Consider the following 12,012-nt stretch of genomic DNA (forward strand, 5'->3'; position numbering starts at 1 on the left):
ATTTTATTTATATTGAATGGTCTGTTAGTTTTACAGTACTTAACAAAGGAAGGAAATCTTGATTTTCTTGCAAAGAAAAATACCTAAGTAACACTTGTATTAATTAGACGAGATTCGTTTTCTTTCACTCATTGTGCCCTTAACGTTTTCTTCGGTGGCTTACGGTTACTATGGAAACCAACGACGCTCTTTCCATGATAATAAGTCCGACATGTTTCGGTGTGCTGTGATTTTTTAAAGTGAAATTGTGCCCAACTGATATTATCTGAACTTTCAAGTAATCAGTGAAACCATGATGAACATAAACTCATGAAGATGGTTCGATGTAGACCAGAGGAACCATGATAAACAAAAACTCATGAAGGTGGTTCGATGTAGACAAGTTCTAGTGATAAAAATGAAACACCATCAATTTTGTCTTACGTGAAATTTTATATTTTATAGAATTTATCAGTTTTACAGGTCTGTATTCATTTGTGTAAGACAGGTGGCTTTAGATTTTGCCATATAAATCTTTGTAAGAATGGTAGCCTAGATATTCACGTTTTATCGCTAGGAAACTTGCAAAAAATTATCTATGTAGCATATGTTTACGATAGAACAGTAATATATACTTTTAAACGAATGATATACTGAATATACTTAAGAATTGTCTTATATATCCAGTAACCAGGGGAAGAAAATTTCTTACATATAAAACCTGTAGCTTAACTTAGTATATGGAATTGGCTGAGGAAAAAGTTGATTGTGCAGAAGGGCGAGATACGAACCTAAAAAAAAAAAAAAAAGTCGTTATTTAAACCCAGTTAATTTGTATTTACCAAAGAAGCTTATGTCATAGAAAGCACACACTATAAATTTGATATATATTTTTTTTTTTTTGTATTTCGTTGCAATTATAGAAACGTCAATAGAATTAATGTAATTTGATAGCTCCAATGAAGTTTTGTATATTTACTTTTGGTGCTTGACAAACATATAATGTTCATCAACTCATTAACTTTCTGTCTCTCTCTCTCTCTCTCTCTCTCTCTCTCTCTCTCTCTCTCTAACACACACACACACACACACACTATATATATATATATATATATATATATATAATTTTCTGTGTTCAATTCTAGGATCATGGCATCACTGGTTGAACCCGAATACGTGTTCGGGTTGCGTGCAGGCGTGCACGGATCCGTCGTGCACATAGACACGGACGTCATAGCATATCCTGCAGGTGCATTCCTCGTTCTGCATAATACTGTCAATCACACACAGTCCTTTCTGAGTGGGGCAGAAGAAGGTGCCCCTACTGCACTTGCTATCTCCTCCAAGAGGTTTGTTTGTTTTTTCCAGCTCTCTCTCTCTCTCTCTCTCTCTCTCTCTCTCTCTCTCTCTCTAATGATATATGATTTTGTATATGTTTTCAAGGAATATTTTCTGTTATTTTGTCAGTGTTGTTTAATCTCTCTCTCTCTCTCTCTCTCTCTCTCTCTCTCTCTCTCTCACGTTAATTAATTTTCTATGTTTTCAAGAAATATTTTTTCATATTTTAGATACGACCTTACACTTTTGGTAGCTGTTATTCAAGTACCTTCTATGGTGACAGTGAAATCTTACACTGTACAAATTCCATTTTTAAATCTTATGGATTACTTATACTTGAACCACTTTATATTTCCATTCAAATAATCATTTTGCTTTTTCTTACAATGTTCATATTCTATTTTTCATTCTTACAGTTTTTTTTATATATCCAAACAAATATTCACTTCGTTTTGATTTCGTATATAATGGTAGGCAGTTATTAGCAGTGTACCGTACCTTACATTTCTATTCAAATGTTAATTTCTCTTTTACTTCCTATGTAATGGTAGGCAGTTCTTAGCAGTATGCCGCGAAGGGGAACCTGCATCAATCAGTGTATGGGACGTGGCGACCAGGAAGAAACAGCGCCACCTGACCTGTCCTGAGATGACCAGTACTCGCTATGTGGCAGCAGCCTTCAGCCCCGACGAGAGAATGTTGGCCGCTCAAGGAGGACCGCCAGATTGGACCCTTGTGCTCTACTTGCTGGAGAAGGGGAAGGTTGGAAGGAAGATACAGTTGATCCTTTTCTTAGGGGTCTTATGCTGTATTTACTGTCTCTGTATTGTATCCTTTAATAATTTCTCATTTTCTCTCCTTTTGTCTCCAAGAACAGATATGTATTAAGTTTGAAACTTGCATTCATTGTTTTTCCCTTGAGAAATTAATCAAGAGCTTGGAGATGGTTTCATATATATTTATGGTACGATGGGAACAAAATGTTGTAAGTATCAGAAATATAAATAAATATGGAAATTTTTTAGAGTATTTTATCAGACTGTCTATTGATTATATTATATACTCCTATTCACAGTAAAAACTGAATATCTAGTAACGGGATCTTTATTAGAAACCACTATTATTAAATTTATTATATATATTGATAAATACAAATACTTATCAGCCATAATAACGTTAATTAAAAGTCACAAAATGCCATTATTGCTTCTATTCCGGTATTTTTAATTGTTTTGATAATCCTGTTCAACAGGTATTCTCCGTCCTGCGACTGAGTGACACACCTGGCTTAGGTCCCGTGACCTCTGTTCTTTACCACCTGGAGGACAGTGGAGTCCTGTCTGTTGTAGGTGAGAGGGTCGTCAAGCTGCTGAAGTTGAATGATAAGCTCCTCAAGACGTGGGGATACCAAGGGGGTCACAACCATAATTGTCACTGCCAAGTAAGTTTTTTACGTTGTTTTTTTTTTTTTTTTTTTTCAGATGGAGTTAATGTAAATTCATTAAATATATGCCTTGTTTCGTTTTTCGGATGGAGTGAAGCTAGATATATGCTTTTTTGTTATTTTTTTTAATACTCATAACGCATGCTGATTCTATTACGATTGTAGTTTAAATTGTCGTGATTTACTTAGTAAGCTTTAGTTGATTCAAGTAATTGATTGATAGAAATTAATGTGATTTTAGATAAATATTTAAATGTTTCTCTAGCCATCTCTATACATTTACTGAATCTACATCTCCAAATGCCTTCATAATTATAAAATATTGATCATTTTCTATATACAGAAACACTTTATCAGTACTTGAAATGATTCATGACTACAGATAATTGTTCAAAACTTTATCGCAATGGAATCAAGAAATTGAAAATATTATTTGGGTACAAATAACAACTTACCATTCTTAGAAAAGCACTTAACTTTATTGATACAAGTTACCTAACCCCTGTAGTATTGTAGACACTTTCTTATAGTAATTGTTGATATGCACTATCAATTCCTTTATCAAATTGGACGAAACTAAAGACGCCATTTCCTTATTCACTCAGGTCTGGGCTGATCAGCACACGCTGCTAATAGGAACAGATGTTGGATCAGTTTTGCTTCTGGAAGAAGGAGAATTGAGGACTGAATTGAAAGTGTCTCATCCACACCTTGGACCGTAAGTCTCTCTCTCTCTCTCTCTCTCTCTCTCTCTCTCTCTCTCTCTCAGGAATATATAATTCTTATTGTTTATTATACTTAGTCTATCGGAAATTTAGTTTATAGTCATCTATACTTAGTCTATCTGAAGTTTAGTTTATAGTCAGTTAGCTTTTCTTAGTTTGCGTGAATTTAGCTTGTAATGAGCTATACTTAGTCAATCTGAAAATTGATGGTATTAACGCTAGAGAACTATTATATAAAGTATCAGATCACTGGTAGTTGGATGATAAATCATATGAAAGTTTTTTTTCTTAATTATTAAGTAATGTTATATATAAAGTTCATTTGACATTAGAATAGAAATTCAAGTTCTTCTTCTTCTTCTTCTTCTTCTTCTTATTATTATTATTATTATTATTATTATTATTATTATTATTATTTTTATTATTATTATTATTATTATGCACGATACAACCCTAATTGTCTGTCAGCTGATCGGGTTCCACTAGATATGGACCTCCGGGATGATAACTGTGTTGTCGTTTGAGTTTTCATGATGATGATGATGATGACCATTATTATCGTAACTATCATGAAGGTTTTCCAGGTCAATTATTCCATTTCAGGGGTTAGATGTGAAATGAGTTCATTCCATTCTCTTGTATTCTGAACTGCCATCAGGTCTAGATATTCACATATTACTTTTTCTGATTCACTGTTCCTCCTCCATTCTCATCATATGTCCAAGCCATCTCAGTTCAAGTAAACTATGTCCCTAAGGGGAATGGATAGTGCTAGAAGTTTATATCCTTTTGGTTTTAAGCAATTATCTATAAAAAAAAAGGTGTTAACCCCACATTCTGTTCCATTGACATGCAATGCAAAGGATTTTCTTATATGCCAGCTGCTTGTGTCTGTTCTTGATGGTCTCCCAATGTGGCTCAATTTTTCTGATAGAACGTCCAAGAGGTGTTACACTTCTGCTGGTTGTTTTATTAGCCGAGAAATGTAACGCTGGATCTGGCTAGTCAATTGTTAGGGGACTAACAAGACATGACAGACAATGTCGATGCATAACACCCTCTATATGCCCGTCTGTATGACAAGGGGTTAGCAACCCCATCGTAGTTTACCAGCTAAGAAGTAGATGGATAGCTCATTTTGAAGCCACCCTCACAGGGGAAATAGACTTTTGATGAAATATGGATAAACGCAACGAATATTTCTTTAAACACAGAGAATGTGACAAGCGTTCATCTGGCGAGGGTTTGGTAGGTCTCGGCGGGCGTGGCCCAGGGCCTCGCCATCGTCGAGTGACAGCCCTTGCAGTTTTCCATGGCGGGTTCCTGTGTGCCTGCGGGCCCGACAAGATATTCGTCTTCCAAAAGAGTGAGGACATTAACGAACATTATATACAGGTGAGTTGAGTGCATTTGAGCTAATCCAACACTTTTGTCAATCAGTTGGGGTTGCTAGGAATCTTTGTTTAGAACATGTGCGCATTTTGTGGTTCATTTTTTTTTCTATTCTCAGATACCGTCTTCATCTATTTCAGAGACGTCTGACAAGATAATTTGTCACACAGGGAGGTGTTATTCATGTTTATAGAGAAGTCAGTCTTTTTTCCTTACTGATTCTTTATATGTATATATATATATATATATATATATATATATATATATATATATATATATATGTATATATATATATATATATATATATATATATATATATATATGTATATATATATATATGCACTCAAAATCTTTTCAGCGTTTTATGATGAGGCTGTGTGAAGCTAGTCCTGCTTCAGTAGTGAGCGGCCGTGGGGAACACACTATCACCGTGATGTCCCTCTCCCCTGGCGAGAAAACCATTGTGGCAGCGACACACACTTCCCAGATATTCACTAACCCTCTTCCTAGCTTGGAGCCATCAAAGGTAACGTCTTGGAAAAAGAAAAAGAAAAAAAAAACTTGGAATGAGTTAAAATTGATTTTAGGCAATACTTTTGAGAAATATTTTTTGGAATGATTTAAGATACATATTGAACAATATTTTTGTTTGAATTATGTGCATCATTATAGAGTGTTTATTCGTCAAAAGATGGTTTCTGATAAATGTTATAACATTATTTGGTTGAGAATTAAGATGATTTAACCTGTTATAATAAAATTCATATATTGGAGTGTTTAGTCAATCTTGTGTTATTATTATGAATTAGGAATTGTGTCATGCATTATGAATAGATTATTTTTCTCTACAATTTCTATTTTTTTCTAGTAGGCACATCCCAATCAAAGTTCAAACTTGCAGTGAATGTTTTGTATTGAACAGGCTGACATAAATCTCTTTTTTATAATTTATACATAGAAGATATGTTTTAATATTGTTATTTCTCTTAAAATATTATATTTTAATTTTGCATTACTTTTTTTGTAGTGTATTTATTTCCTGACCTCACTGAGCTATTTTCCCAGTTAGAGCGCTAGGGTTAATAGCATCTTGCTTTTCCAGGTAAGGTTGTAGTGTAGCTAGGAATAATAATAATAATAATAATAATAATAATAATAACTATAATGATAATAATAATGATAATATCTATCGATGATACGTTGCATGGCCATCACATGACAATAGAATAGAGAGCCACTGAGCTTTAGTTACATTAGCTTCTGACCGTCGGAGGAATGGGGAAAAAGAAATCTTTAGTTTTCGGTTTGTTTATTTTTTCTTCTTGCAAAAGGAAGCAGACAACCCTTCAGTGTGGCTGTTGCAGAGATGGTAATCTGCATCATCTCATGCCAAAGAGTTTGCATTCACAAGGGCGGAGAAGTCTAAATTCCAGCATATATAATGATTGTGATTCATACCACCAGCCATCATCATTTTGCCAATTTTGTCGAAATAACATCACCATTCACGTGTTGTACCACGTTTCCTGTTGTCATGAACTTCACGTTATCTGCCTTTTGTTCATTGTTCCACCACTATTATCTATCGTCCATTTCTTCTGTCGTCCTGTTCTTTCATGATTTCAATTTCGTTCCCAGATACTTACGTTCTCTCTCTCTCTCTCTCTCTCTCTCTCTCTCTCTCTCTCTCTCTCTCTCTCTCTCTCTCTCTCTCTCTCGGATTTTTTTTTGGTATATAAGGTTCATTCCTGTTACATCGGTTAAAAGGTTAATGAGTTAACGACTGATGTATTGTTTTTTTTTTATATTAAACCACTTCCTTTCGGTGGTTTCAAATGATTATATATATATATATATATATATATATATATATATATATATATATATATATATATATATATATGTGTGTGTGTGTGTGTGTGTGTGTGTGTGTGTGTGTATGTGTTTGTGTCTGTGAGTCTGTGTATATATAAGTATATATGCAGACGCATAATAAACACTGAACTCGAGACATTCAATCAGATATCGTTCTGAATTGTTCCTTTCCTCTTCTGGTGTTTCCCTCCTACAGTTGCCGAGTCTGATGTTCACGCCCCTGCACGCCAAACACCACGAAGGAAGCATCGTGGACGCCGATGCCTGCCTGTGGAAGCCCGTGGTGGTGACAGCAGGCCAGGACAGGACGGTGAGGGTGTGGGACTACCAAAACCACAACCTTCTTCTCTCGCACGCCTTCAGGGAAGACATCTTCTCCCTCAGCGTTCATCCCTCCGGTAGGCAGGTTCGCCTTTCACGGGTTCTCTGAACGTATTATGGGTCTTATTCATGTTTCCTTGATGCATTTCTAACAGTCTTGCCTTCTCCTTTCCTCACTGGGCTATTTTCCCTGTTGGGACCCCTGGGCTTGAATCATCCTGCTTTTCCAACTAGGATTGTAGCTTAGCAAATAATAATAATAATAATAATAATAATAATAATAGTAATAATAATACACGGTTTTCTCTTAGCTTTACTCCAGCTGTGATCAGGTTGTGGAATGATTTTCGTAACCAGGCACCTGAACTTGCAGAGATTCTTTTTATGTTGAACTGACTGACATAAATCTCTATTCCTATTTTATATGGGACATTTCTGTTTTAGCGTTGTTTCTGATCTTGAGAGATTTTATATTCTTTATTCATTACCTCTCATTTAGTTTATTTATTTCCTCATTTTTTTTTCCTGATTGCGCTATTTTATTTTTCTATTGAAGCCCTACGGGCTTATAGCATCCTGCTTTTCTAACTAGGGTTATAGCTTAGTTGGTAATGATATTAAAGTATTTTTTTCAAAGTATTTATTTTTATGTTTTTTATTTTTATTTTTGAGTGTTTTAGACTTTTTTTTTTTTTTATTCGAGCCAGTCCAGCTTTAAATAGGACATTGACATTTGATTATTTTAATTCCACTCGGGTATATATAAACTGTTTGCCATGATTTGATGTTATGCATAACGGAATAATTTTCTTTTGAAAAAAAAAATAAAGTTTTATCCATCTTTTTGTAACAAATGTTTTCATCGCTTTAAGAAAGGTTTTTTTTTCTTTTTTTTTCTTTTTTTTTGTAACGAAATTTTTCATTGCTTGAAAATAAGTTTTAGTCATTATTTTTCATGACAGTTTTTCCTATGACCTAAAATGTTTTAAAAAATCATCGCTTATATAACCCGCTTGTAAATATCAATATGCTTTAGCTCAACCAAATTTCCCTTCCTTTTCTAAGAGAGAAACCTTCTATCTGTGCCCTATCTAAGGTCTGCATGTGGCCGTGGGCATGACCGACGCCCTCAGGCTCGTGCACGTCCTCTTCGACTGCCTGCGGACCTACACGGAGCTGAAGATCCGGAGATGCGCTGTGATCAGCTTCTCTCCTTCCGGGCACATGTTGGCTGCTGCCGATGGCAACCTACTGGTCATCACCTCCAGCGTCACCTTCAAGAAGATCTGCACTCTCAAGGGACACAGCACCAAGGTAAAGCAAAGCAACAATGATAGCTTGATTATATGTTAGCAAATTTTGAGTAATTTTTCCCTGTTGGAGCCCTTGGTCTTATAACATACGTCTTTAACATTTAGGCTTGTAGCTTAGTAATGATGATAGTAGTTTTGAACATTCCTACTGTATATGTAAAAGCCTGCATTTGCATAATTTTTGACAAAAAGGTTCCGTATATAAGGTTTATTTTGAGTAATAATTCCCCGTATATATATGTCTGAATTTCAGTATGGTTGATACGTAATTCCTTAACTTTGAGTGAGGTTTATCCATATGTATGAGACTGAATGTTCCAAGTTTTCTTTATTTGTATATAACTGAATTTCCATGAGTATTCTTATTCGCTTAAGTCTAGATTTTCATGGGTTACCATACAAATGGTCTAATTAACATATGAAATCCTGCTTGCAAGACTAAAATTACTTAATGATTCGTATATGTAAAAGTGAAATTTTATAAAATTCATAGAATTTTCCTTTATAAAACTCATAATTTCCATACTAATTTTATTGCCTTGAAATTTTCCCTCTTCGAAATATATATATATATATATATATATATATATATATATATATATATATATATATATATATATATATATATATATATTCACTTTCTATAATATTGATTGTTGTTTTACCTCACTGATATGCTGTATCAATAATTCATTTTTAACCTATCATACATATATATGTATATATACATATATATATATATATATATATATATATATATATATATATATCTATATATTTATATTTATTTATATATATATTTATATATATACCTATCATATATGTATATATATATATAATTATATATATAAATCAAGTTAACGAGTTATTAAGTGACTTTCTAAGTTACTTATAAAAAGGTGAGAATCTTGACCAGTTATTATCACATTGCGTTTTATGTTACGTTTCATGAGAATTCTTATATATTACGTTTCAAGACCATTCTTAGCCCTTTTAACCTGGAGGTCACTATCCCTGATTCCCGTGACGCCAGGTAACTTAAGAACCAATCAATCAGTCTGTCCACTTAACAGGTAACAGGCATTGGATGGTATCCTGACAGCTCTGCGGCAATCACATGTGGCGTAGATGGGTATGTTGTGGCCTGGGATATTCTCAACGGCGTTCGTCTGTGGGAGGTAAATCTTGTGGTGTCCTTAATCTCAAAATCAAAACTTAGGCAGGATTTTTATGTGAAGTTTTTATCTAAGTGTATCTCGGTTAAATTCAAGCTTAGAATTTTAGTGTTGTTACCAAAGCCAAATTTAGGCAGGATTTTTAAATGAAGTTGTTATCTAGGTGCATCTCTGTTAAAATTCAAGCTTAGAATTTAGTGTTCTCATATTCCTTATAATCAATATTAACATAGGATTTTTATATGAATTTATATATAGGAGCTTCGCTGTCAGATTCACGTTTAGAATGTATTTTAACGTTGTTATTGGTCTTAAAATATTTTATGATTGTTATCCATTACTTGTCGTGTAGTCTATCTATTTCATTATTTTCGTTCCTCCCTGGGCTATTTTTCTCCGTTGGAGCCCTTGGGCTTATAGCATCCTGTTTTTCCACTTGAACAACGTATGTAAACAAAACTTTAGTTACAGCTAGTTGGTTAAGAATTATTTCGTTTCCTGAATTTTAAGATTAGTTAAGAATTTTCTAAAAATCTTCATTGTTTAAGTTATAAAAATTTTGTCTCCTCTGATTAAGATTGGTTAAAATTCCCCCTTGTTTAAGAAATAAACTCTCTGTCTCCTCTGTAACCTATATAAAAAGAGATATTGACATTATGAACCTCATGGTTCAAATGTCACATATATAAAACCTTGAAAAGTGAAACCAGATTTACCTGTCGCTCTAATCAACATTCTCTCTCTCTCTCTCTCTCTCTCTCTCTCTCTCTCTCTCTCTCTCTCTCTCTCTCTCACCAGGTTGGTTCGATAACATCTCCCACATACCTTACATCGACGCTTTCCCTTGATAACCACCCGACTCTGGTCACTGGATGTGGCGCCTCTTGCACGGAAATCACCGAGGGGGAGGTCAGTGGTTTTTTATATATATAATTTGCGTATTGAGAAATGTTCTGTAGGTATTATCTCGTAAGTATTCATTTGGTTTTGTATCCAGATCGAACAGCTGTGAGCTGGACTATTGTGGATGTGATTTAACTTTTCTTTGCGTATTTTTGTTTGATTTATTTTGAAATGTTGTTAAGAGTTTTTTAAGTTATTTTCCTTTGTGAATAGTTGTATTAATCAAGTTAAAGAAATACTGATTTTCTTGATATTTTTAGAATTTGAATTGTTCAGATGTTTGGTATCTAATTTAATGCTTAATTTTCTTATGAACAGTTTTCTTTATCTAAAAAATTGTAATACTGGTGTAACAGTAGATATAAGTTTGATATGAATTTTAGTAATCTGATATAAACAGATGTAGTGAATAACTGTATAATTTCCCTCTTATTTCTTCTTTGACATCAATGTGCGTTCCTATGTTAACCCGCATCAGGTTGTGCAAGAGATTCCTTACGGAAACGGCGACCTCATTTGCGTCGACCTAGCTCCCGTAAGGTCACTGATCGCCCTGGGCACAAGTTCGGGTAAACTGGTAATGAACAAGTTTCCTCTACACCTGGCAGAATCATTTACCACCACCGTCGGACACTTTGGCCCCGTAGTTAAGGTGAGCACTTACGTGTTTGTGAATTAAAAATGTTCAGTCTGATGGGCGAGAGTTCGAGACCCACTTGAGCTCGATAGTTTCTAGTAGCGTGTGTAACCTCACCATCCTTGTGAGCTAGGAATGTGAGGTTTAGGAGACCCTACCTGCTGAGTCATGAGCTGCCGTTGCCTGGCCCTCCCTGGTGCTAGCTTGGGTGGGGAAGTGACTTGAGCGCTTATGTGTATATATGGTAGGTCACTAGGGCATTGTCACTGTCCCTTGCGTTTGCCATTCAAGAGTTACTTTTAAACCTTTATTCGTTTCTTGGACAATGTCTGGGATAATGTTCGATCTCACTGTTATCTAATGACCTTTATTCTTCTTTTTTGCAATTCTCATTTTATATTCATTCACAAAATAACGACCTTGTTCTTTCATGTTATTCACTGCACTTGATCTTATCTGCCAACCATTCATCGATGTTAAAAGGGGGTACTCACAGTCCACGTACTACTTCCATTTATTTGGGTCATCCATTCATCTTCTTATCGTTCATCTTTCAACTTGAAGAGTTATTCTTTTCAACATAACTTTCCTTCTCTAGGATACTTTCAGTTTATGCTCTTCGCACACGGTAATGTGGACGTATGAACGGTAGGAGCTTTAAAAGCATTTCTTAGAATTAATCAGGTGTTTTACGATTGCGAAAGGATTGAAGGTTATCATTGGAAACATGAACGAAATTTGAAATTTAATTCAGAATATATATATATATATATATATATATATATATATATATGTATATATATATATATATATATATATATATATATTTATATATATATGTATATATATTCAACATCATTAAGTTCGACAAAATCCACGAAACCCCTCCCCCTTGAGTCACGTATCGCGT

At 34.4% G+C, this 12,012-nt stretch overlaps 1 protein-coding gene across 1 annotated transcript in view; it reads left to right on the forward strand.

The window, feature by feature from the left end:
- The first annotated feature begins 1,229 nt into the window (after nt 1–1,229).
- Nucleotides 1,230–12,012, forward strand: part of tous (testes of unusual size) — a 32,054-nt gene continuing 21,271 nt past the window's right edge. The window contains exons 1-11 of the mRNA XM_068345804.1: nt 1,230–1,328; nt 1,869–2,079; nt 2,570–2,758; nt 3,367–3,479; nt 4,701–4,881; nt 5,237–5,404; nt 6,950–7,151; nt 8,171–8,388; nt 9,461–9,565; nt 10,361–10,471; nt 10,944–11,117. Of these exons, the coding sequence (XP_068201905.1) occupies nt 1,966–2,079; nt 2,570–2,758; nt 3,367–3,479; nt 4,701–4,881; nt 5,237–5,404; nt 6,950–7,151; nt 8,171–8,388; nt 9,461–9,565; nt 10,361–10,471; nt 10,944–11,117 (1,575 nt within the window). The 5' untranslated portion in view covers nt 1,230–1,328; nt 1,869–1,965. The remainder of the gene's footprint in view (nt 1,329–1,868; nt 2,080–2,569; nt 2,759–3,366; nt 3,480–4,700; nt 4,882–5,236; nt 5,405–6,949; nt 7,152–8,170; nt 8,389–9,460; nt 9,566–10,360; nt 10,472–10,943; nt 11,118–12,012) is intronic.

The sequence above is a fragment of the Palaemon carinicauda genome, chromosome 22 (assembly GCF_036898095.1).
Source record: "Palaemon carinicauda isolate YSFRI2023 chromosome 22, ASM3689809v2, whole genome shotgun sequence".
In the NCBI taxonomy this organism is placed as follows: domain Eukaryota; kingdom Metazoa; phylum Arthropoda; class Malacostraca; order Decapoda; family Palaemonidae; genus Palaemon; species Palaemon carinicauda.